At 35.7% G+C, this 25,959-nt stretch overlaps 1 protein-coding gene across 1 annotated transcript in view; it reads left to right on the forward strand.

The window, feature by feature from the left end:
* CASR (calcium sensing receptor) overlaps positions 1–25,959 on the forward strand; it is a 144,849-nt gene that overhangs the window by 114,615 nt on the left and 4,275 nt on the right. Inside the window, exons 5-6 of the mRNA XM_003763628.2 lie at positions 3,758–3,988; positions 19,580–19,703. Of these exons, the coding sequence (XP_003763676.1) occupies positions 3,758–3,988; positions 19,580–19,703 (355 nt within the window). The remainder of the gene's footprint in view (positions 1–3,757; positions 3,989–19,579; positions 19,704–25,959) is intronic.

Below are 25,959 nucleotides of genomic sequence, written 5' to 3' on the forward strand. Positions count from 1 at the left end.
GCAGGGCCATCTTCCTTGTCCTGATCTATACTCTTGCCCCTGGACCCAGATGGCTCTGGAGGGGAAAGTGACTTTACACACCCTTTCCTCACTTAAATCTAATTCATTTGAATGTCATGGCATTATCTTCCTGATAGGTACTTAATAAATGTTGATTGGTAGAAAAAGATCTTTTATGCTGATAACAAACTGGTTACACACTCACTTAAAAATACATGATAGTCTAACCCATATTCTGCTTTTACCCAAGAATTTCAACAGAAGCTTTGTTCAATGCTTTGCTGAAATCTAGGCAAACTTAACATAATTTCCTTGGTTTTACCAGTCTAGGAATCCCAGGATAAAGTCTTCCCACACCAAGCCAAGGAAGGGAGTTCTCTTCCTGCTAGTGAATTTTTCCCACCCAGCCCACTTTCCATCCAGAGCAGGTTTGGGATAGGAGGGTGTCGAAGGAAGTGGTTTGGAAAGCATATGGGGAAAGAGAAGGGAGGCTTGCAAAACCAAAATCATTGGTGAAACAAGACCCTAAAAGGGAGTGACACCTGAGATGATGCCTCAGAGAGAAGGTAAGTAAACTATTGCCTATAGTTACATATTTTGTAAGCATTAGACTCTCAAACTCAGAATTTCCTCTGCACCATGTTATATCCCTTTCTTAAGTATCCATAAAATCCCTATGACTATATCAAATGTGTAATGAGCAACTAATAAATAAATGGTGGTCACTGAGATAAAATTACTGTTGTGTCCACTGCCATGACCAGACTAGGACTCATAGAATTGAGAGATGAGAGATAGAAAGATCATCTAGTCAGTGTATTAATTTTATCATAAAAATAGTAAGCATTCATTTATTCTCCCTCTTTCTCTCCATTCCTAAAAAATGCTTATTAAAATATGCATAGTCAAGAAAATTAAAATTAAATTGGATTAGACACATTAAAAAATATGTCTCATTCTGCATTTCAATCATTGTCTCTCTGTTGGGAGGTAGATAGTGTGCTTTATCATCGGTCCTCTGATATCATGGTTGTTCATTTTGTTGATCAGAGTTCTTAAGAATTTCAAAGTTGTTCATTTATTGCAAGATTAATGTCATTATGTAAATTGTTTTCCTGGTTCAATACACTTCAATCTACAATAGTTCATGTAAGTTTTCCCAAGTTTTTCTGAAACCATCCCCTCCCTCATTTCTAACAGCACTATAGTATTCCATCACATTCATCTACTAGAACTTGTTCAGTCATTCCTCAATTAATAAATCATCAGAATAGGTTTTTAGATCTCTGCCACCCCAAAAAGAGCTCCTTTTTTGGTTATTATGGGTTCTTTTCCTCTTTCTTTGATATCTTTGTCATATAGACCTAGTAATGATATTGCTAGATCAAAGTATATACAAAGTTTTGTAACTTTTTGCCAATGTCCTCATTTTGGAGAGAGAAACCAAGTCCAAGAAATAAGAAAGTCACACCATTGGTAAGTGTCAGAGCTGGGATTCAAATCCAGGACTTTGGACTCCAAATCCAGGACTTTGGACTCCAAATCCCATGTATATTTAGAATGGTATTAGCCATCACTGCCATCAGTAACTTGGTTGGTTCTGGAAGTCAAGGGCAAGTTACTGATAATAGCAATGCTCTATGCCTAACTCAGCCTGAGACAGTGGAAAGAGTTCTGGATTTGGAATCAGAGGATGTTCAATTGCTGTTCAAATTAAGTTCAAATACCAGTTCTGTTATTCACTGACTGACTGTGTAGCTTTGAAAAATTCACTTACCTTCTCTGGGCCTATAAAAATTAAAGGATTAAACCAAATGAACTTTAAAATATATTTTATTGCACATATTTGGATTATATCAGATTGTTTGCTGTCTTGAGAAAGAGAGGAGAGAGGGAGAACAATTTGGAATACAAGGTTTTGCAGAGGTGAATGTTGAAAACTATCTTTGCATGTATTTGGAAAAATTTAATATTGTTAAGAACAAAAAAATTTAAAAGATGTCTTCCAGCTCTAAATTTATGAATTTATCAAAATCAAAGATTATAATCATATATTTAAATCCAGGAAGGAACGTTAGATATCATTTGGGTGGCATAGCGGATAGAGTGTTATACTTGGAGTTGAGAAGATCTAAATTCAAATACTACTTCAGATATTTACTAGTTATGTGACCTTGAGCAAGTCTTATGAGGATAATAATTATACCTACCAGACAGAATTTTGTGAGGATCAAGATAGAAATGGCAAAATGCTATGCAAATCTTCAAGCACTATACAAATGTTAGTTTTTATTATCATTATCATCATCATTATCAGGTCCAATTCCCCATTTTGCAGATGAAGAAACTAAGGAAAAGAGGAATTAAGTGACTTAACAAAGTTAAACAAAAAGTAGCTTATTAGATGAGATTCAAGCCCAATTCTTCTGATTCCATTTCATCAAGCTATGAGTCAATAAATTTCAATCTTGCCCCTTTCATTCCACACCCACTGTCTTAACTCTACTTGTTTGTGATTAACAGCTCAATGTTAGAGAAATACCAACTATGGAGATCATAGATTCAGAGATGGAAAATACTTTAGAGTCATTTAATCCAATCCTTTCACATTATAAAACGGGAAACTGAAGCTCAGAGAGGTTAGTTAGTTTTTCCAGGTAACACAGGCAATAAATGGTAAAACCAGGATTAGATTTGCAGACTTCTCACTCCAAATCCAATATTCCTTCCACACTATCACACTAATTCTCAAAAAGGTATCAACATGCATTGTTGGTGGAGTTGTGAACGAATCCAACCATTCTGGAGAGTAGTTTGGAACTATGCTCAAAAAGTTATCAAACTGTGCATAGCCTTTGATCCAGCAGTGTTACTACTGGGCTTATATCCCAAAGAGATTATAAAGAAGGGAAAGGGACCTATATGTGCACGAATGTTTGTGGCAGCCCTTTTTGTAGTGGCTAGAAACTGGAAACTGAATGGATGCCTATCAGTTGGAGAATGGCTGAATAAATTGTGGTATATGAATATTATGGAATATATATGATGACCAGTTCTGATGGACCTGGCCATCCTCAGCAATGAGATCAACCAAATCATTTCCAGTGGAGCAGTAATGAACTGAACCAGCTACGCCCAGAGAAAGAACTCTGAGAGATGACTAAAAACCATTACATTGAATTCCCAATCCCTCTTTTTATGCCCACCTGCATTTTTGATTTCCTTCACAAGCTAATTGTACAATATTTCAGAGTCTGATTCTTTTTGTACAGTAAAATAACGTTTTGGTCATGTATACTTATTGTGTATCTAATTTATATTTTAATATATTTAACATCTACTGGTCATCCTGCCATCTGGGGGAGGGGGTGGGGAGTAGGAGGTGAAAAATTGGAACAAGAGGTTCGGCAATTGTTAATGCTGTAAAGTTACCCATGTATATAACCTGTAAATAAAAGGCTATTAAATTGAAAAGAAAAAAAAAAGGTATCAACAATGGCAGTAACCACAAGTTCTGACCCTCTCCACCAATATGCATGTCTCCATGTTACTGGGAGCAGAAAAATCAATGCTCCCTTCTTCATCATACCAATGATGGCAGAATTCTTAGGCTAGCCAGCCTACTTACTCAGTGGTTTGACCGATTTCCTCTTATGACCTGAAGGGGTGACCCCAATCCCAAACCCCAAGAGTTTAACAAAGGAAGCCACTCTTTGGGCTGGCATTTACACTCACAATGTCCTCTGCTCTTTCTTAGGTTTTAAAACACCTGCGGCACTTAAACTTCACCAACAATATGGGCGAGCAAGTGGATTTTGATGAGTTTGGGGACCTGGTGGGCAACTATTCAATCATCAACTGGCATCTCTCCCCAGAGGATGGCTCCATCGTTTTTAAGGAGGTTGGGCATTACAATGTTTATGCCAAGAAGGGTGAACGGCTTTTCATCAATGAGGAGAAAATTCTGTGGAGTGGATTCTCCAGGGAGGTATGTAATGAATATAAGTAAGCCATGAGTGGTCTACTGACAACGGCAAATAAAGTGTGGGCAAGGTGGGGGTGATTACTTCAGGGAAGTGTTAGCTCAAAAATAAATGCATAGCACTGTCCAAATAGAGAGCTTCTTTGCCAGTAGAAATTTAGCTGTAATAGAATCATAACAATCATTCACAAGAATGAAGCCCTTCACATGAAGAGAGGTAAAAGGGAATTCAACCTTTCCAGAAATCTCCCTAGATCATTCTTGAAGTTTGAAGTACTTTACCCGGGCTTATAGAATGTTCCAGAAGTATAAATAATGATACTACCTGACATTTTTTATAACACTTTAAGGTTTGCAAAGTGCTTTACATATATTATTTCATTCGGTCATGATAGCAATCCTCTGTGATAGATATTCTAGATTATTATTGAGAAAACTCTCAATGTAAAAAACAAAATATATCAACAAAAAAAAATTGAAGATAAAAAAGAAAATCCTCAGCGCAATTCTCTCAGTTTTAAACAAACAAACAAACACCAGTTATACCTGCCTCGGTTCTCATTTATTGTCCTTTTTCTTTTATCCGCTCCCCATTCCTATTTCTGACTTGAGTAATTCCAAACCATTGAACAGATTGTGTAATATTGTTATAGGTGGATAGAGGGAGGGAGGAAGAAAGAGAGGAGAACCTTTAAATGTCAGTATTTTGTCTCCTTTCTTACGTCTCTAGATATTTTCTAGTCATCTCTTGAAGGTGAAATAGGGTATGGAAGGGGAGGAGGGAACACACTAAATTTCTCTTTTCCGTATTGCATTTCTGATGAAATTTTCTAATAATAATATTTATAAGTCCACACCATACTACAGCTGTGTGAGGTAGATAGTGTTTCCTATTTTATAGGTAGGGGTAGCTATATGGTACAGTAGATAGAGCCTAAAGTCAGGAAGACTCATCTTAGTGAGTTCATCTGGCCTCAGACACTTACTAATTGTGTAACCCTAAACTAGTCACTTAACCTGGTTTGCTTCAGTTTTCTCACCTGTAAAATGACCTAGAAAAGAAAATAGTAAATCACTCTCGTAGCTTTACCAAGAAAACCTTAAATGGTCATGAAGAGTCTGAAATAACTAAACAACAAAATTTTACAGATAAGAGTCCTGGAATACAAAGATAAGTCTCTATTGAGTGTCTTACTCCATTTCCTAACTACTTTTGCCTCTATTTTTTTGTGTGTGTGTGTGTGTGTGTGTGTGTGTGTGTGTGTGTGTGTGTAGTAGGTTAGGGGTATTGAGTAGAGGAGGAATGGAGAAGGCTATATATATTTTTTAGCACTTTTATGATCAAAAAGACTTGGGGGTGCTATTCTTCCAAAGTAGATAATAGGATCTTGGAGAAATCCTGTCCAGCTGGCTACTTTTCCACCCAGAGTACTCCTCCTTCAACCTTATATCACCCCCTCCCCACTGATTTGTCAAACATTATACCAACACTACTTAGTGTACCCTCTTTATTTAATCTCAGCTACTGGGCTACAAGAGGCATTCTTATCACAGACTCCTTGTGGGCAAGGGCAGGATCCTATTTATTTTTACATCTTCTCTTAGGCCTTAGTACAGTGTATGAGGACATAAGTAAATGTTTATGAAATAAACTCTTGCTATGTAAGCCCCCCAGCTAATATTGTATGACTTCGCAGAATTCAATTTGCTTCCATTACTTCTTTTCCTCATGTACAGAGCTACTGAGAAGGTTGTTGTTTAACATGTGAAGAGAAATCCCAAGGGCCCAGATTCAGTATCTCTTTCCTACTTTTGAAGTAATTTATTACCTTAAGAAGGCAAAGGCCATAGGACCACAGATAATGTATTTTATTCTTCTCAGGAACCTAAGACCTTCTGATAGCAACTGTGCTGTTTAGAAAAGGGCATTCACTCTTTTAGGCCTCCAAGTTAACCCATTCAATCCATTATCCCAGAAATAGCCAACTTTCTATAAAATTCATCTGATCCATTATTGACATTGCAATTTGTCCAGAGTGCTGTTTGCTTTTGTTGTCAGTATTATCTATTAACAGCTGTGGCTACACATAACTAATCTGGCCATTTCCCTGAATTGATGGGTCACTTTAATATAAAAATACTCAAAATTACTTCTACCTGAGTCATGGCCTCTGCCTTTTTCCAAATTCATTCCTTCATCAAAAGGAGCTGAAAGGGAAAGAAATTGGATTTCCTCTCCTGTTTAGGGGTTAGTTTCAATCACCAAAAGAGTAATTTTGTTTCCTATTATCCCTGGCCAGGATTCAAGCATAGGAATCCATGCATACAGGAAGCTTAGAGATGGATGGGAGAGACAAATAAAGGAGGAGAGGAAAGGAGGGAGGAACAAAAAGAAGGAGGGAAGAAAGGAAGAGAGGAAAAGAAAGAACAGAGGGAAGGAGGAAAGGAAGGGAGGGAGGAAGAGAAGGATGGAAGCAAGCAGACAAGGAAGGAAGGAAGAAAAGAAGAAAGGAAGAGAAAGGACAGAGGGAGGGGAAAAAAAGGGAGGAAAGGAAAAGAAGGAGAGAAAGGAAGAAGGAAGGGAGAGCGGGAGGGAGAGAAAGAAGGAAGAAAGGAAGAAGGGAAAGAGGGAAGGAAGGAGGGAGGGAAGAAAGGAAGAAAGGAAAAGGGAAGGAACAAAGGAACAAAGGAGGAGAGGAAGGAAGAAAAAAACATACATTTATTAAGTGCTTGCACTATGCTAACCATTTACAAATACTATTTCATTTCATCCTAATCACTCGAGGAGATGGTACTATTATTATCCCCATTTTACAGGTGAAGAAACTGAGGCATACAGAAGTTTAAGATTTAGGGTTCCACATCTAGTCTGAGGCTGGACTTAAACTCAGGTCTTTTTTATTCCAAACTCATCACTTTGTTCCATTTATCAACTAGCTACCTCTTTGATTCACAGAGAAGATGCCAGCTCACATTGGTAGAAGGACTTTCCTTATCCTACACCAAAGACCAGTCCCTAGTTAAAGTTTACAAAGCACTTATCTCACTGTAACAATGAGAAGTCCATAGTCCATAGTATTATCCATTTTTTACAAACCAGGACCAAGGCTCACAGAGGCAAATTAATTTCTGCAAAAAGACAAAATTTATTAAGTTTGAGAGCAAGGACTTGAATCCAGGTCTTCTGATTCTAAGCCCAGTGCTCTTTCTATAACATCTTTAACTCTATAGAAGCTTCAGGTTTGAGTATTCAACAGCATTTTCCATTATTTGTCACCATATAGTTGTGTCAGTAACCCATACTGAAACTGAAAGAAATTTTTATTTTCACTCTCTCACCTTTTTCCAGAATAAGAATTTGACTTCATTTTGTACTTCTTATTTGTAGTTTCTCCATTTATATTATGTAGAAAAACATTTCCTTTTTCTGGTTTATTGTTATTATTCATGTTTAACTCTCTGTGACCCCATTTGAGGTTTTCTTGGCAAAGATAATAGAATAATAATGAAGGAATTTGCTATTTCTTTCTCTAGTTCATTTTACAGATGAGGAAATTGAGGTAATCAGGGCTTGCCCAGTCTCCCAACCCTTAAATGTCTGAGGCAAGATTTGAATTCAAGAAGATGAGCCTCCCTGACTATAGTTTTGATATCTAGGGCTAAGCAACATAAAAATTATTTTTTATATTTCATGATGTGAAAGGAAATTAAGTAATTAAGATAATTCAATTAAATAGCATTTTCTCTGAGGAGGGCACAACATGCTGGGGCAGCCCTGTACCAGTGTCTCCTATGTCACAAATCAATTCCAAAAATTTTAAGATAGACTTTGAAAGTGTCCTTGCATTGCTTATTCTGACCATCTTGTGAGTGCTTGCCCTATGTGAGTTCTCCATGATGTAGGTTTTTTTTTGTTTTTTGTATGTTTGTCATTCAAACAATGTGGCTAATTCAATGGAGTTGCATTCTTTGCAATAGGGTTATATACAAATATAGACAAAGAAGGCTGAATGCTCCAATCTAGAGTAAACAAACCCCATGCGCCCTTGAATAATAGAAATAACCTCCACTAAAATAGTGGTTTAGGTTTGCAAAATGCTCTGATTACATTATCCCATTTGAGCCTTTCAGTAATCCTTACTTCAGCTATCATTATCCCCATTTAACAAACATGGAAGCTGAGGTTTAGGAGAGGGTAATTGATGATTAATGTTAATCATTTTTAACTGAGGTCTTTATTCCAAGTCCTGAACTTTTATCGACTACATTATGCTGTCTCTTAATGCATCATGTATGATGGTGTTTGAGGGGAGGATTAGCACCTCCAGGGGGAGGGCTTGCTGATCCCTTTTCAAGGCTGCTCATCCACCTTAGATTTCCACCTGGCACTCAACTCTCACTAGTGGCTCAAGAACCTGTAGTATGTGCAATAGCCACACTGGGGCAAACATATCCAGGTTTCATTTTCCTATTTTGTAAAATGAATGAGCTCAACTAGATGACTATTATTGTAAATCACAAAAGGAGCCAACATAAAGAATTGATGCGTTGATACGCAGACCTATCCCAGTATTCATTCTTGCTAATAATTTGATAATAATTTGATTGTTTTTCTATTAACATCTAAAGCTGTCTTGAATGAATTTTTGAGCTTCAGGGAATACTGGGTTTCTTCCCCTGACCAGTTATATCCCAGTGGTTAAAATTTTCCCATTAAAATGTAAATTCTATATTACACAAGGTAAATAATCATCCCTACTCATTAATAAATCTAGATTTTATACATTTAAATAGACTTTATCTAAAACTGTCCATGTAAAAATCTATTCATCATTCATTATAGAATCTATAAAACTTGCAAGGGTTTTAAAATAATGTTTAATGACAGAGAACATATAGTCATAATTAAAAAGGAAGGTAATATGAGTGCCACTTAAATCTCCAGCTTCCTTCAAGGTTCCACTCATGTGTCATCTTTCCCAAGAAGTCTTTTCTTATCCCTCTAGTTATTTGTGCATTCTCCTTCTTAAATCATCATCTATTTACATAGTGGATCTTCTGAAAAGAACATGAGGCTCTTGAGGAAAGAGACTGTGTTTATTTTGACTTTGAATTCTTATTACCAAGCACTGTACCTTGCATAAAGTATGCACTTTAAAATGATTTCTGGAATGGAAAAACCAAAAGAATTTAACCTCTTTGAGAGCAGAGATTGTTTCGTTTATTGCATATTTATTCCCAACACCCAGCACAAAGCTTGCCACATAGCAGGCACTTAGTAAATGCTTTTTGATTCATCCAAGGATGTTTTTAGACCTTGTTTCACTATCATTAACTGTATTTTAACTGTGGTCAGACAGCAGTTTGTCTGAAAAAGACCTGGGGTTTCAATGAATCAGAAGCTTAATATGAACCAGCCATAAATGTGAGCTATGATAGCCAAAAAAAAAGCAGTATGGGTTAATGGCTTGCATTAAGTGAAGATTATAACAACAAGAAAGAAAATCACACTTAAGTGATCACACTTAAGGGTGATTGGTAATGTTGATCAAGCTGGGGAGTGAGCTAAAGATCACACCAAACAAGGAGTGATTGAAGAAACAGAGGGTATTTAGGCTGGAGAAGTCTTACTTAGGGGGACACAGTTTTGCTGTATTCAAATGTTTGCAGGTCTCACTGAAGGAAAAGGATTCATTTGTTTTGCGGAATTAAAAATAGTCCATGGGAGGGGGATTTCAACTTAATAGAAGCAAAAACTTGCTGATAATTAAAGCCTTGGAAAAGTGGGGTGGGCTGTCTTGGGAGGGGGTAGCTCACCCATCATAAAGCACAGAGTAGGTGGCCAGTGATCAAGAATGCTGTAAATGTGACTCCTCTTCAGGGATGAATTGAACTAGCTGCCCTCATTCATGATTCTCTGAATGATAACAAATAACCCAGCACTGCATTCTCTGCTGACCTGCCAGTATTAACATAAAATCCAAATCTACTAGAAATTTTCATTTCGTCTCTTAGGCTCCCTAGTTGAATGGCATAAAGTATATTATTCTTGCTTACAACAGGAAAAAAAGTTATAAGATTCATAGTCCAATGTCATTACTATCCCGTGGGCCTTCATAGGGCCGACTTGTTCAGTAAAAATAAGCTGGAAGAAGGAAGGTTTTCTTTACCAAGAAAACCCCAAATGGGGTAACAGAATCAGGCATGACTGAAATGACTGGATAAACAACCATCATCACAACAAAATAATACACATAGGTATTATATACTAACCATTGACTATTCTTCTTCCACTTTAAGTGGTACGGAGAATGAATTGGACATGGAATCTAGATAACCAGAGTTCATTTCCTGCCCAAATACTTATTATGTGCCTCAGTTTCTTCATTTGTAAAACAGTGATTATAATAGCATCTACTTCCCAGAATTGTTTTGAGCATAAAATTAATTTTTCTAAAGCACTTTGCAAACCTTAAAGTACTATTATAAATACTAGCTATAATTATTTATTTTTATTTTATGCCCCTTCTCACATTTAGAAGCCAAAAAGTCCAACCCCCTCACTTTACAGATGAAGTAATTAAGGTCTAGGGAGAATAAAAGACTTACCTCAAGGACATATAAAGTTAAGTAACAGTGCCAGGATTTAAATGTAGGTTTTCTGCCTCCAAACACTGCTTTTTCCATTATCCACATATTTTTCAATAAGTATTTTATTAGGTCCAATTGTACTTCCCTATGTCATCAATTTTTTAATTTTTAAAAAAATTTTTGAAATTTTTTTGAAATTTTAATTTCTTTTCCCATGTCATTTTCTTAAAAGGCCATTAGAGGGGGCAGCTAGGTAGCGCAGTGGATAAAGCACCAGCCTTCAAGTCAGGAAGACCTGAGTTCAAATGTGATCTCAGATACTTAACACTTTCTGGCCATGTATGTGACCCTGGGCAAGTCACTTAACCCCAATTGCCTCAGGGGAAAAAAGGCCATTATAATTTTCTCACATAGTACATGGGGGCTTTAAGGTAATAGAATAGACCACTCTAGAAACACCATAAATCTGTTCCATTTCTCATTAATTTGTTTTATCCTTCCAATTTCATCCAAACTTATTCTAACTTTTTTAAGAAGCAGTTGGTATTAAGTGACTTGCCTAGACACACAACTAGTGCTAAGTTCTGAGGTAAGATTTAAACTCAGTTCCTCACAACTCCAGGGCTGGTGCTCCATCTACTGCACCATCTAGCTGTTCTTGCCTGGCTAAGTTTCTAACAAACTTTCTGCAGGCTTAATTTTTTTCCAACTGCATCCTGCTGTTTTATGAGGTAATAACATTTCATAATACTGTCATCTTCCTCAATCATATTTTACAAGTGGGCTCATAAAGTAAGAGAACCTTTCTCTTGGCTGTCAGGTTTGTCAAGTCGGCAAAAAGACCAAATGGCCAAGGTGGTTTATGGACTGTTTTGGCCAACTCCTCCTAATGACTATTATTTTAATTAAATGATTTAAAGGAATGGTCATTATCAACCAATGTTTCTGTTTCTGCCCATTTCCCATTTTTTTGAATCAACAGCTTCTTTAAGTAGTTTGGATATGAAATGATTTTTTAAAAGTCTTTTCATGTTTACTTTTTCTTCAAATTTGATATTGTTTGTGTTTACCAGCCAATGATCTAACTACATACAGATAGCTGAATCTGAAATGCTACACTAGGCTCCAGTCCTTTAGCATCTGTTAAAATATGATGTGTCATTTTTTTGGTGGCATTGTTTGAGGTTTGCTGCATTGTATCTTCCATATTCCTTCTTGAAGAATGTACACAGAAATAGCTCACAAAGTATGATATCTGGATGTACCCTTGTCTTCATATCCCATTGGTCATGAAACCTGTGTACAGAATACCAGGCACATGAAGAGATGAATAGAACATTAAAGATGTTTAGGTGGAGATGGGGGAGATGGATATAGAGTTAATTTTCTAAGGTAATTGAAAGTTGATTGGTGTGATAGATATGTGGCCAAAATATCCAAATAGTTATATCATCCTGGGGCCACCAGAGGATAAGTTTGATACTTAAATTCATGAAAGCTGTTCTACCATTAAAATGTCTCGCATACAGGGATCATTACCCACTTGGGGAACAAAGTGAATATGTTGTGCTTGAGGGCTGAATGAGTTCATTCTGTAATAACAACCTTGGATAAAATTTACAGCTCTCTATTTTCTCAAATTCTTGTCTGTAAGCATTTTACTACTTTCAGGTTGCAAATTATGTGATCCTAGAATGGAGAATCATCCCTAAGGTCCTTCCCAGTGCTAAAATTCTCTGATGCTATAATGTTGATGTAGTGTGGATTATCACCTATTGAATCTCATGAGTGTGAAATAAAAAATTCTATAGCTACAGAGAAAAGGGATTCTCACCTGTCCTTTTTTTCCCAAACAATCTACTTTAACAGTAATACACACTTTATGTAATAAGCAAAAAATTTCCCCAATACTATGGTGTTCAGGATTTTTTTCAAACAAAACTCTCATGTCTGGAGCATAGATATTATTTAAAGAGACTTGTGATATTCTGGGGACCATGAGCAATGATGGGGATGTGGAAATACTTTCTAGGAGATAGTAAAGAAGACCACCTAGTTTGCAGATAATCTAATGGGAAGAAAAGTTGTGCTTTGCATATTCCTGCATGGTGACATTTTTAAATCATTTTTCATAAATAAGCATTTATTTCCTTTCCCTCCCAGTATTCCATTTTAAAAATTGGAAAAAGAAAAAATCCTTGTGACAAATATATATAATCCAGCAAAACAAATCCATATAGTCCAGCAAAATAAAGTAGCACATTGGCCAAGTCCAAAAATGCATGTTTCATTCGGCATCTGAAGTCTATCACCTCTTTGTCAGGAAATGGTAATTATGTTCTATCAATGGTTCTCCAGAATCATGATTGATTATTATACTGATCAGGGTTCTAAATGTTCATTGTTATTCTCACAGTATTGTTCTTATAATATAAATTTTTTTCCTGGTTCTGCTTACTTCATTTTGAATCAGTTCATATAAGTCTTCCCAGGTTTTCTGAAATCACACTCTTTATCATTTCTTAAAACATAATAATATTCCATTACATGGATATACTATTATAGCTTATTATAGTTTAGCCATTTCCTAACTGATGGGCATCTATTTGGTTTCCAGATTTCTGATACTACAAAAAGAGCTAGTATCAGTATTTTTAATCAGTATATTTATAGGATATATATATACATATATTATATATGTATATATATACATATATTATATATGTATATATATATACATATATATATATATATATATATCCTAGTCTAGTACAGTCTAGTAGTGGTTATGTGCAGATTAGTGACTTCTGGGGCATAATTTGTGGTGATTTTCCCAAAGGAATAAGACTCCTTGTCCAAAGGAATAAGGTCTTGTACTGACCTATGTCTGGTAGACTTGACAATTTAGAAATTAGTTTTCTAAACATAATCAGAAAAAAAAAAGCATACTTAAAATTGCAGCTAGGCAGTGCCATACTGCATAGTGCAAGTCCTTGAAGCCAGAAGACTCATTTTCCTGAGTTTAAATGTGGGCCTTAGACATTTCCTAGCTGTGTGTCTCTGGGTAAGTCACTTAAACACTGTTTACCTTGGTTTCCTCATCTATAAAATGAGCTGGAGAAGGAAATGGCAAACCATTCTAGTATCTTTACCAAGAAAACCCCAAATGGGATCACAAAGAGATGGACATGACTGAAAAAAATGAGGGAACAAAAATAACAAAATGTTAACCCAAAATGTACAAAGTAATATGTCTAAAAAGTTCTCTTCAAAGGATCATAGAGTCAAAGCTGGAAGATATTTTTTAAATAACCTAGTCTAATTCAACCTTCTGATTTTCAAAGAAAGAAACTGATACCCAGAGAAGTGTTGTGGCTTTCTAAAGGTTACTCATAATTAGAGAAATCAATTAAGCCAAGGTCCTCTGATTCTAAATTCAGTATATTTTGCACTGAACCATATTGCCTCCCTAATACTTCAATGTCTACAATTTCATTAATTTGGTGGAAAGATCTCCTTCCATCAATAAATACAGATCTCAGGCTTCATGAGTTGGTATGGTCAACAAAGTCATCAGTTCGTAAACAACTTCAGAATAATGAGCCTTTCTCTAGTTGCTTAGGGTGGGACCTGCTGGACAAACACAGCTCATTACCTGCTATGTACCTGAAATGCTTCACAGGTCTTTCCACAATTTATACTATATTGGTCTAGGCTTTGAGAACTAAATGCATGATGGAAAGCAATGGGACTATCTGCCAAAAATCAATAACCTATACTTGCCTTCTGACCCAGAGATACCATGAATAGATTTATGATCCCAAAGAAATTGGAGAAAGAAAAAAAATTCTGTTTGTATAAAAATATTTATAGCAGGGTTTTTTTTTTGTAATGGTGAAGACCTAGAAACTAAGAAAGTGCTCATCAGTTGGGGAACAGCTGAACAAATTATTGCATATTAATGCAACATAATAGTATTGTGTTGTAAGAAATGAGGAAATAACTAATTTTCAAGGAAATTGAGAGTCTCCTCTATGAATTGAGGCAGGACAAAATGAGCAGAACTAAGAGAACAATTTAAAAATAAAATAAAATAACCTTGAAGGACTTTAAAAGAATTCTTATCAAGGCAATGATAAACCACAATTCCATAGGATTAACAATGACCCCACCTGTCTATTTTCTGCCAGAGGAATGATGGACTTAAAATGAAGAATGACTATATGTCTTTGGACATAGCTAATGTGGGAATTTGTATTGCTTGATTATGAATATCTGTTATTATGATTTACTTTTTTATTGGACGAAGTAGGTGGGGATAAGGGAGAAAATAATTAAATGCTTGCTAATCAGAAGAAAATGATTTTTAAAATCTTTTAAAAAGAGAACCCAGGGTCATTTCTATACTATAATGAGACATCAGAGTAAGACCTTATTGAAAGCCTAAGAAGACAGGCTAGTTAAATAAGGTGGAAAATGAAACTTTAAAAGCTATCTTTGAATAGGGGCAAGTAGCCCTCAAACTGCAAGAAAATAGGGAAAAGAATTCCTGAACATTCCCCTAAGCAATTGACTCAAATAATCTTCCATTTGCTTTTTAGTCATTATGAAAGAATAATAAGATGAGATGCAGATAGAAGTGGACTTTGGATGTTGGTGATAAACAGGACCAGAAGAGCCAGACTAGAGAGGTCTGAAAGTTCTGAGTGGTTATAAGGTCTAGCATCTAGGAGTGTGTAGCCTAAATATTGGTTAACTGTTCCATTCTCTGTGTGAATTGAAGCATGTTATTTTCATCTTTTGGTCTGATTTTTATTGTAATAATATATGGAAATTTAAACATTTAAATATGAAAATAAATTTAAAAGGATTGCACATATTTAACCTATATCAGATTGCTTACTTCTTGGGAATAAAGTAGCTAAGGGAGGGAGGGAGAAAATTTTAGAACAAAAAGTTTTTCAAAATTGAGTATTATAAACTATCTTTACATGTATTTGGAAAAATAAAATACTATTATATTTGGGGGGGGTGGAAAGTCTCGTTTTCTGAGGATATGATGGCATTATTGAACAACCTAAATGTGTGAACAGATAGTCTATATCACCAGCTAGCAGGTAATCAAAATATTTTACTGCTATTACATACCCAATCACGGTCAACCACAAAAATGTCCTTTATGAAAAACCCTGATACAATGTAAGTACAATAAACCCAATATAGTTACATCATAAACCTCATGTAGTTAAAAAAAAAAAAAACATTGGGTTTGTAGTCAAAGGATCAATCACAGTTATATGACTTTAGACAAGCCACTTCATTCCTCTGGGCTTCCTTAACTCTAAAACAAAGGGGTTGCTAATGCTAATGCTAAAGTTCTTTCTGGTTCTAAATATATAATCTGGGGAAAAATAAAATCTACAGGTACAAACTCAAACCATTTGATTCTAGAAAGGTCATTATAATAATACATCTGCTCTCTCAGAGAGCACTTTTCAAGATGGCTTACTTAGGATGCCAAAGACATCCTAACTGAACTGTCCTTGATACTGGGAGCAATTAGGTATGAACTGTTCAGCTTCTGAAAAATATACTATTAAGGATATGGATTTGAAGTCATAGAAGATTTGGTTTCATACCTTTGTTTTTTAAATAAAATTTGGACTTAGACCAGATGGCCTCTAAGTTCTCTTCCAGCTCCAAATCTATAGTCTGTGATTTATAGGAAGGATATTTCACTGTGGTCTTTTGAATGTCACTAGTTTTTTTTTTTTTTTTAATTTAATAGCCTTTTATTTACAGGTTATATGCATGGGTAACTTTACAGCATTAACAATTGCCAAACCTCTTGTTCCAATTTTTCACCTCTTACCCCCCCACCCCCTCCCCTAGATGGCAGGATGACTAGTAGATGTTAAATACATTAAAATATAAATTAGATACACAATAAGTATACATGACCAAAACGTTATTTTGCTGTACAAAAAGAATCAGACTTTGAAATATTGTACAATTAGCTTGTGAAGGAAATCAAAAATGCAGGTGGGCATAAATATAGGGATTGGGAATTCAATGTAATGGTTTTTAGTCATCTCCCAGAGTTCTTTCTCTGGGCGTAGCTGGTTCAGTTCATTACTGCTCCATTGGAAATGATTTGGTTGATCTCGTTGCAGAGGATGGCCAGGTCCATCAGAACTGGTCATCATATAATATTGTTGTTGTGTCACTAGTTTTTTTGTGTGAAAATGCTTCAAGTCCAGAGAAAATCATTGAGAATATCAGAAAATGGGTAATCTGCAAAAAAAACCCACAGTGTGACATAGCCATGCATTTCTGCTCATCCTGAGTCAATCTTCATACTCTCCCATGAGTTACTATATAATGTCTACCTAACATGGAGGTCTTTCTCATGTTTTAAAAACAAACAAGGAAGCCCTCCATTGTTTTAGGTAATTCTTCTATCACAGACTTAAGGAAAACATGGTTGTGACACAACTTTTGATTTATTTGTCTTGTATTATTATGTTCAGTCTGTTTCTTGCTCTCCTAGTCCTGCTTATTCCATTCTGTATCAGTGAATGCAAGGGACAATAACTTATCAGTGTGCTAAGGAACTTCACTGTAAAAATAGATGGGGGAGTGAGTGATAGCAAAATTAGCCCGTGGAACAAAAAACTCACCAAATCTTTTTTGGCTTCAAAATACAGGTACTTTTAATGGAATCACAGAATCTTAGAGTAGGAATAAATAAAAGAGGTCATTTAGTTCAATCTCCTTTCCAACTCAGAAGCCTTATCTAATATCTTTGACAGTTAGGTTGATTCTCTTCAAGAGAGACAAACTGAGTTTTTTGCTTTTTTCCCCATAGCTGTTACTCCATCTCCTTACCTTTTCAATGGCTATCTTCATTCAAGGAGTTTGCTTCCTCCTTATCTCCATTTCTCAAAATCCGTGTTAACTTTCAAGATTCAAGCTTGGTTTAATAAGTATTTATCAGAATAGGTATTCTTGGCATGAGATGTGACAATATTTCATTTTTCAATTTGGATATAGACTGATAGACATAGCCAAAGGTCTTAAATTTAAATTTGAAGACAAAAAAAAAATCCGTTCAAGCTCCAAATTCTATATGAGGGCTTTCATGGTCTCTGAAACTGCTGGTGCCTTCCTAATATGTGATATGTGTTTTACACATAGACATATATAATATATTTACATATGTGTGTTTGTTGTCTCTTCCATTAGAATGTTTCTCAAGAAGAAGGACTTTCTTGCTTTTCATTTTTTCCACAGTGCACAGGACAGTACCTAGCACATAGAATGTACTTCATAAATGCTTGTTGACTGACAGGAAACTTTTAGTTTTTGTCTTTTTATCCCCAATGTAAGTGCTGGGCTTGGTACATAGTAGAAGCCTAATAACTGCTTGATAATTTAATTGGTCCACTCCAGTGGAACATCGCTAGTGACAGAGAAATATTTTAAAAGGAAATTCATTTCATTTTCAGACAGTCCTAATTCTTAAGATGTTCTCCCTAACCTTAAATTTAACTCTATTACTTTACTTCTATTCTTTTATCTTTTCAAAGCACATAGAATAAATCTAATTCTTTTCCAGATTGCAGATTCCAGGCCTTCAACTATAGGAAACCAGAAATTTATTATTCCCTTACCTTCTCTTTTCTATGCTAAATATTTCCAATTCTTTCAGTTATTTTTCAAATAGAATGGTTTGGGGATTCCTTACAAGTCTAGTTGTTCTTCTCCTGACCTCTTTCATCTTGCCAGTATCTTTGCTAATTAGTAAAATGAAGGGCAGCTAGGTGATGCAGTGTATAGAGTACTGCCTCAAAGTTAGGAACATCTGGCCTAAGATACAACCTAACTGTGTGAGCCTAGACAAGTTACTTAACCCATATTTGCTTTGGTTCTTAAGCTATAAAATAGGGGACATGTTGGAGAAGGAACGATTAGAAAGTCATTAAAATCTGTCTAAGACTCAGTTTCCTCATCTGTAAAATGGAGATAATACCTGCAGTGCAGTCTCACAGAATCTCAAAATCTAAGAAATAGGCCTCCTCATCAACAAAAATGAGATCATACAATGTTTAGCCTCACAAAGTTCTTTGAAGAAAGTATTTTTAAAAATTACATAAATGTGAGCTATTTTTATTTACTAAATTATAAACTCCACAAGAATAGGGACAATATTTTATCTAGATTTTATATATTTCCCACAGTAGCTAGCATTGTTCCCTGTATACATGCAATCATATACATACCCACATAATCCAAATATATATATGATATATTAAAAACTGGTCAGTTCAATGGGGAAAAATATCAGTCAAGTGGTTAGCTACAATATCCATGTCAGTATTTATACATACACACACACACACATACACACATTTTCATCCTTCTGGATAAGGCAACTAATTTACATTGTAGTTAGAATGCTAGACTTGGGAATCAAGAAGACCCAAGTTCAAATGTTTAATAACTGTGTGACTTTGAGCAGATCATTTAACTTCTCTCAGTCTACTTACCCATCTGTAAAATGAGGGGGAGAAGGAAATGGCAAACAAACCACTTCAGTATCTTTACCAAGAAATCTTTCCCAAAAGTGGTCATGAAGAATCAGACAATTAAAATGACTAAACAAAAAATTATTACAAGAGCAGTATAATAGGCCAGAAAATATGGGATAACATAAATGGAGGTGGGTTACCCCCACTCCCAAACCAATTTTCTCATCTCTTTCTCTCTCTCTCTCTCTCTCTCTCTCTCTCTCTCTCTCTCTCTCTCTCTGTGTGTGTGTGTGTGTGTGTGTAATCGGGAAAGATATGGGAGGGAAAGAAACAGATCATTCATTGAAAAATTTAAAAATTTTAAACAAAGTCTAGGATATATATCAGAAAAAAAAGTTTTTATTTAAATCAACATCAAACCCCTTTCCTGAGCTAATGTGTTTCATTTTCTTCATGTGTTTTTTTCATCCTTAAGGTGCCATTCTCCAACTGTAGTAGAGACTGTCTGGCAGGAACCAGAAAAGGGATCATTGAAGGGGAACCTACCTGTTGCTTTGAATGTGTGGAGTGTCCCGATGGAGAGTACAGTGATGAAACCGGTAAGAGAAAGAATGTTGTCCTACATAATGAAAGGTTTGGACGAAAGCCCTCTGGGGCTTGCCTTGGGACCAGTAAATAAAGCCCATTATCTGGATAGAATTGTTTTGGTCTTTATTTCATCAACAAAGAATTCTTGAGATATATCAATACCCTCCATCTATGTATGTGTAAACTCTCTCCATCTATAACTTCAGCAATTTTAAACTTAGAGAATCCTCTAGAGGTCATGCAAAAGTTGTGACTAGTCCCTAGTAACACAATTAGCATGTTATCAGAGGCAGAATTTTTTTGCCCAAGTCTTCCTGATTCCAAAGCTGTCTTGTTCTCTATGAACTGTGCCTCTCTGATGGAACAGAATAGTACTGTAAGTCATTGATTCACCAAATACATATTAAGTGACTATTGCATATATGAATAGATGAAGGATTAAAAAGGCATTTATTAAATATGGAATATGTGTCAAATTTCATGAGGCATGTGGGCTGGAGAATGGACAATGCCCTCATGCTTTCCCAGTCATCAAGGGAGTAAAGTAGGACTATGTGCTTGTTCCCATGCTTTTTAGAATGATGCTTTCAGAGATGTTTGCAAATACCTTCAACAAAAATGAAAAGAGCAGCAAGGTCAGCTACTACACTGATGGCAAATTATTCAATGTATTTGGGAGGAGTGGTTTCACCTCATATTAACCTAGATGTTTCAGTTCAACTTTCATTTCAATTCAGCATTCATTAAATGTTTACCATGAAATCTGGCAGGTTCTACTAAAATAGAAAGGCTTTAAGTATGAGCCAGGTGACCAACTGTCTCTCAAAGACCAACCAATCAATTTAAGAGTAGAGAAATTTCTCACCATAAGATTGGCCACAAGGTAGTTTTTCTTTTGGGGTAGGGCCACAGAAACTCAGAAAATCATGCAATAAGGTCTATAAGGATTATAGTCTACATTGGTAGTATATTATCTTTAGAAGTATTGATGTAAGAATTGCTGGATATGGTTTGACAAAGATTTTATAAATCAGATAAATTTTTTGCTAAATCTATTTACAACTGATATCCTAGTTTCAAATTCTTCCTCAGAACATTTACTACTTCTGTGATCTTAAGCAAATCATTTAACATGTCTGGTTCTCTGTTTCTTCATCTATTAAATGAAGTATGACTTGATGACTTCCAATGTACCTTCCAGTTCTAAATCTATAAGCTTCTAATTCTATGAGCCTGTGAAATGCTGTATTAAAGTCCTGAAGTAGTAAACTAAGGAAGAGATCAGATTATGGTGAAAATTGTTCCTGGTTGACTTTGGCAATTTAGAAAAAAAATCAATCTTTAAAAGGAAATAAGGGAGAAAGAGCCAAGGAACAATTTCAAAAACAAACATAAAACTCCACGTAGATTTTAAAAATGTAGCGCACAAAATCCTGGTGAAAAAAAAATCCCTGGAATATTTTTCCCAGACCAAGTTGGCACTTGGAGATAGACCATAGACACTGAGAAGGGTCTGGCCGGGCTCAAACTCTCCAGATGCATGCTTATGCCCAGAGGGAGGATGTGAACAAGCAGAAGAAAAGTTCTTAGGGATTGGAGACTAGATGCCACCTGTCACCTTTGGCTTCCACTACCCAGTTGCAGTTTACAGATCAAAGGTGAACTAAAAAATGGATTTTCCCTGCAGGATATATTATCAGGTTGGAAGGCTCTGAGTAGTGTACAAAGAAGCAAGCATCATCAGTGTGGCTCAAATTATAGTAGCAGAGAAAGGTCTCAGTTCCACAATCCAGCCTACTCTGATACTAGTATGCAAAAAACAGGAATTCCAGACCAAAAAGGGCCTTCAGTTATGCTACTCTGAATCAAGAGAGCTTCCCAGTTGGCTCAGAGAGGTGAAGTGCAGGAGCAATTTTGCTCAGACTCAAATCCCAAGTCAGAAACTTGCAGAATTCAGACAAGGAAGGAGTCTTGAAGAAAAATTTAAAGATGTTTTTACTATTGGAGTATCATAACTAAAAATAGAGTCCAAATATCCTATTTCAAGAAATTTTAAAGAAATGATACCTAAATTTCTTAGAAGCAGAAGCAAATTGGAAAATAGAAAGAATAATTGATCACCTCCTACTGAAATGAAAATTTCTAGGGACATCATAGCCAAAATCCAAGATTCTAGGTTGAAGAAAAAATTACTGCAAGCAACATGAAAGAATTCAAGTACTGAGGAGCCATAGTAAGAATCACATATGATTTAGCAGCCACCACCATAAAAGAATGAAGAACTTAGAATGCAATATTCCAGAAGGCAAAAAATAAAGGTTTACAGTTGTGAATGATTTGTCCCATAATTCAGAGTATAAACCACAGGAGGAAAATGAATCTTTAATTTTATTTCATTAAATTAATGAATTAATTAATGAATCTTTAATTTTATTTCATTAAACTAAATTAAATTAATGAATCTTTAATTTTATTTCATTAAATAAGCATTTATTTAATGAAATAATTATTAAGTATTCTTGAAGTTTATATATAGAAGGTAAGAGAAATGTTGACAAATAAACTAAACAATCAAAAAGGACCAAATAAAGAAACTGTTGACATTCAAATTTTAGGAGAAATATGTGTTCCCTTTGAACTTTATTCTCATTAGGGGTCAAAGAGGGAACCTAATTAGGCAAATGATGTAGGAGTGGTTCTGTTATATCTTGATTTCAAGAGAAGAATGGAAAGAAAGGGGAAAAGGAACACACTGGATTTGGAGAAGGGAATGTTCTCTTTGGTTTCAGGGGAAAAAAAGGTCTCTGAACAGCCTTCCTTTCAGCAGAGTCATCACCGCAAGAGTAGCCAGTAAAGTCCAAATCCTTTATTATCTCCTTCACAATCTAGTTTCCTTGCCTGGGGCCTCGGCTAGTTTTCATGGAGGCCTTCTGGAGTCTTGGTTTCAGTGGAAAAGTACAGGAGGCCAGGCTAGCCATCACAAGGCTGATGAAGATGGGATGAATCTGGCTCTGGATTCCTTCTGAGTATGTGTCTGCCCTTCTGAGTCTCTCTCTGAGCCCTTCTAAGTCTGTCTCTGGCTCTGACTCCAAGCCTCTCAGTCCTCCTGGAGAGCCACCACAAGCCTGACCAAAGATGGAATGAATGTCTCTCCTTGGCTCTGAGAGCTTGAGCTCCCACCTCCAGTCCTTTTGTCTGCTCTGACTGAATCTAGCTGAGGCTTCCAGCTTATGTGCTTTCTTATCATTACATTATCATAAGTGTGAATCTTGTAGAACTATATTAAGTACATAGTACATGTACTGAACTAGAGAACTATTAATCACCATGCTAAACTAGATAACCACTGTAATTCCACTGACTTAACACCTTGTAAGAATCCTTGTTTCAGAGCTCTGGCCCATAACAGGGGGGTATGAAGATTAGGGGAAAATATCTCATATAATCAGGGTGTGCATGTAGACATCTATACATACATAGAGGAAAATGGTGGGGATAGCAGTTGATTCTACAGTTTCATTCTCACTTGAACTGGTCAAAAGGGAAAATGCATGTATACACACAGAGATACACACATAGGTGGGTACTGAAATACCTTTTGGTCAACAGGGAAATAGGAAAAAAAGGGAATAAGGAGGTTAAGAAAAGGATTAATTCTAATAAAAATAAATAATAGCTAAAAATGCACAAATAATTTATAATTCTTATACCCAAAGGGCTATAAAACTGTGTATATACTCTTTGATTCAGCAGTCTCTCTACTGGGCCTCTAGCCCAAAGAGATCATAGAAAAGGGAAAGGACCCACATGTGCAAAAATGTTTGTAGCAGCCCTTTTTGTAGTGGCAAGGAACTAGAAACTGAGTGGATGCTCAACAGTTAGAGAATGGCTGAATAAGTTATGGTATATGAATGTTAAGGAATATTATTGTTCTATAAGAACTAATCAGCAGGATGATTTCAGAAAGGCCTGGAGGGACCTATATGAACTGATACTAAATAAAGTGAGCAGAACAAAGAAAACATTGTACACAGCAACAACAAAATTATGTGATGATCAATTCTGATGGATGTGACTCTTCAACAATAAAATGATTCAAGCCAATTCCAATGATCTTGTCATGAAGAGAGCCATCTGCATCCCAAAAGAGAACTGGAGGGACTGAATGTGGATCACAACATAGTATTTTCACCTTTTGTTGTTGTTGTTTGCTCACTTTTTGTTTTCTTTCTCCTTTTTTTTTCCCTTTTTGATCTGATTTTTCTTGTGCAGCATGATTATTGTGGAAATATATACAGAAAAATTGCACATATTTAACATATATTGAATTACTTGCTGCTAAGGAATAGATGGGGGGAAGGAAGGGAGAAAAAATTTGGAACACAAGGTTTTGCAAGGATGAATGTTGAAAATTATGTATATATTTTGAAACTAAAAATGATTTTAAAATGTTTTTAAAAAGAAGAAAAAATTAATTTACAATTCTTTTTGAGGCAAAAAATGGGAACTTTGAGGGAGTTCCCTCAAAATCAGGAAATGTCTGAACAGATTATAATTGTGTGTATATATATATCTATATATATATGAAATATAATCGTATATAATTGGTCTATAAGTATAATGAAATACTATTGTTTTGTAAGAAATGATGAAAGATATAGTTTCAGAGAAATCTTAGAAGACATATATGAATAGTTGTAGATTGAACAAAACTAAGAAAACAATTTGTATAATGACAACACTACAGTAAAGACCAACCAACTGAAAGAATTAGGAACTCTGATCAGCCACAATTTCCAAGGACTCATGATGAAATATGTTATATACTTTCTGATATAGATGTGAAGGATTCAAAGTACAGAAGGAGGCACTTTTTTTAAACATACCCAAAGTGGAAAATGTGTTTTGTTTTTACTATAAATGCATGTAATAGGGTTTTGTTTTTCTTTTGTTCTCAATTGGGGGGAGGTGTTAGCATGTGTGAGAGAGAAGATACATTTTTGCTGATTGAAAAAAAGAAAATACAATTAAATAAAACAAAAAAATGTTTTCAAACAAAAAAAAGAGATAAAGGAATTGAAGGAACCCTAACAAAAAGCAAAAAATAAGTACATGCTATAATTTGTACAATAGTGCTTCCTGAGTGATGCTGAAGCAAAAGAATTCAAAGATAGGGAAATTTGCTTCTCCCAGTTCTTCCTTTATCATTTTGGTTTTATCTTTTCCCTTCATACTAACATGAATTTCTATGGTATGATCAGTGTCAATGAGTGGAAATTAAAATACTCCCATTTTTCCAGGCTCAGCTGCAATTCACATAGATGTTTCTGCTCTGATCAGAGGCAGATGTTTATCCCTGACTATCCTTCCCTCAAAATCCTAAATTCATAGATATCTAAACCTTTTCCATTCTCCATCTGAAGAAAACTTTAGGATTCTTTGCCCTCAAACACTTGTGGAACATACAGTCTAGAAAAGAAACAGGAGGGAAGTAAACAACTCCTTTAGGAGGTAGCTTAGTAGAGTGGAAAGAACATTAATCCTAGAATTAGAAGAGCTCCATTCAGACAATCACTCCTGACACCAGATGTAGGATTATCAGAAAGTCACTTAATCTTCCTTGGAGTTAGTTTTCTCACCCATAAAATGGAGGAATTGAACTAGATGGCTTCTGAGATCCTTTTGATCTATAAATCTATGCCAAGTGACTGTGGACAGGGAACTAAGACAGGGAGAGCCGATTCAAACACTTAATTACTTGTGTGACCCTGCTCAACTCACTTTACTTCTGTTAGCTTTTCTTCCTCATCTGTAAAATGAAAGAGTTGCTAATGATGAAGGGAGCCCGGAAACTCTAAAACTCCTTGAAGGACAAAGTCTCCTTGAATCCTGCCTCTGTAAAGACCCTGCCGGAGGACAAAGACCTTCATTCTGTTATCTAGGTGGGGCTGGTTAAATCCTAAACTGGAGAATTCCAACCCTATTCAATTCTAAGCTTTTCTATTCAATTCTAGCTCAAGGTGAAACCCAGCTTGTAGATAAAAAGAGCCAACTTGGCCCTCACTCCTTGCAAAGGAGCTAATATGCCATATATGGCATATTAGCAAAACTCTGCCTTCTAGAATATTCTCTTTCATCATTACCCTCTCTTTATTCTCACCTGTTTCCCTAACGAGACTTTATATCTCTCTGTCAGGATTTCTCTACTAGAAACTTTACTTCTCTGTTGGGACCTTGTCATTAAAGAATTCAGCCTTTCTATTCATG

This window comes from Sarcophilus harrisii, chromosome 3 (genome assembly GCF_902635505.1).
Source record: "Sarcophilus harrisii chromosome 3, mSarHar1.11, whole genome shotgun sequence".
Classification (NCBI taxonomy): domain Eukaryota; kingdom Metazoa; phylum Chordata; class Mammalia; order Dasyuromorphia; family Dasyuridae; genus Sarcophilus; species Sarcophilus harrisii.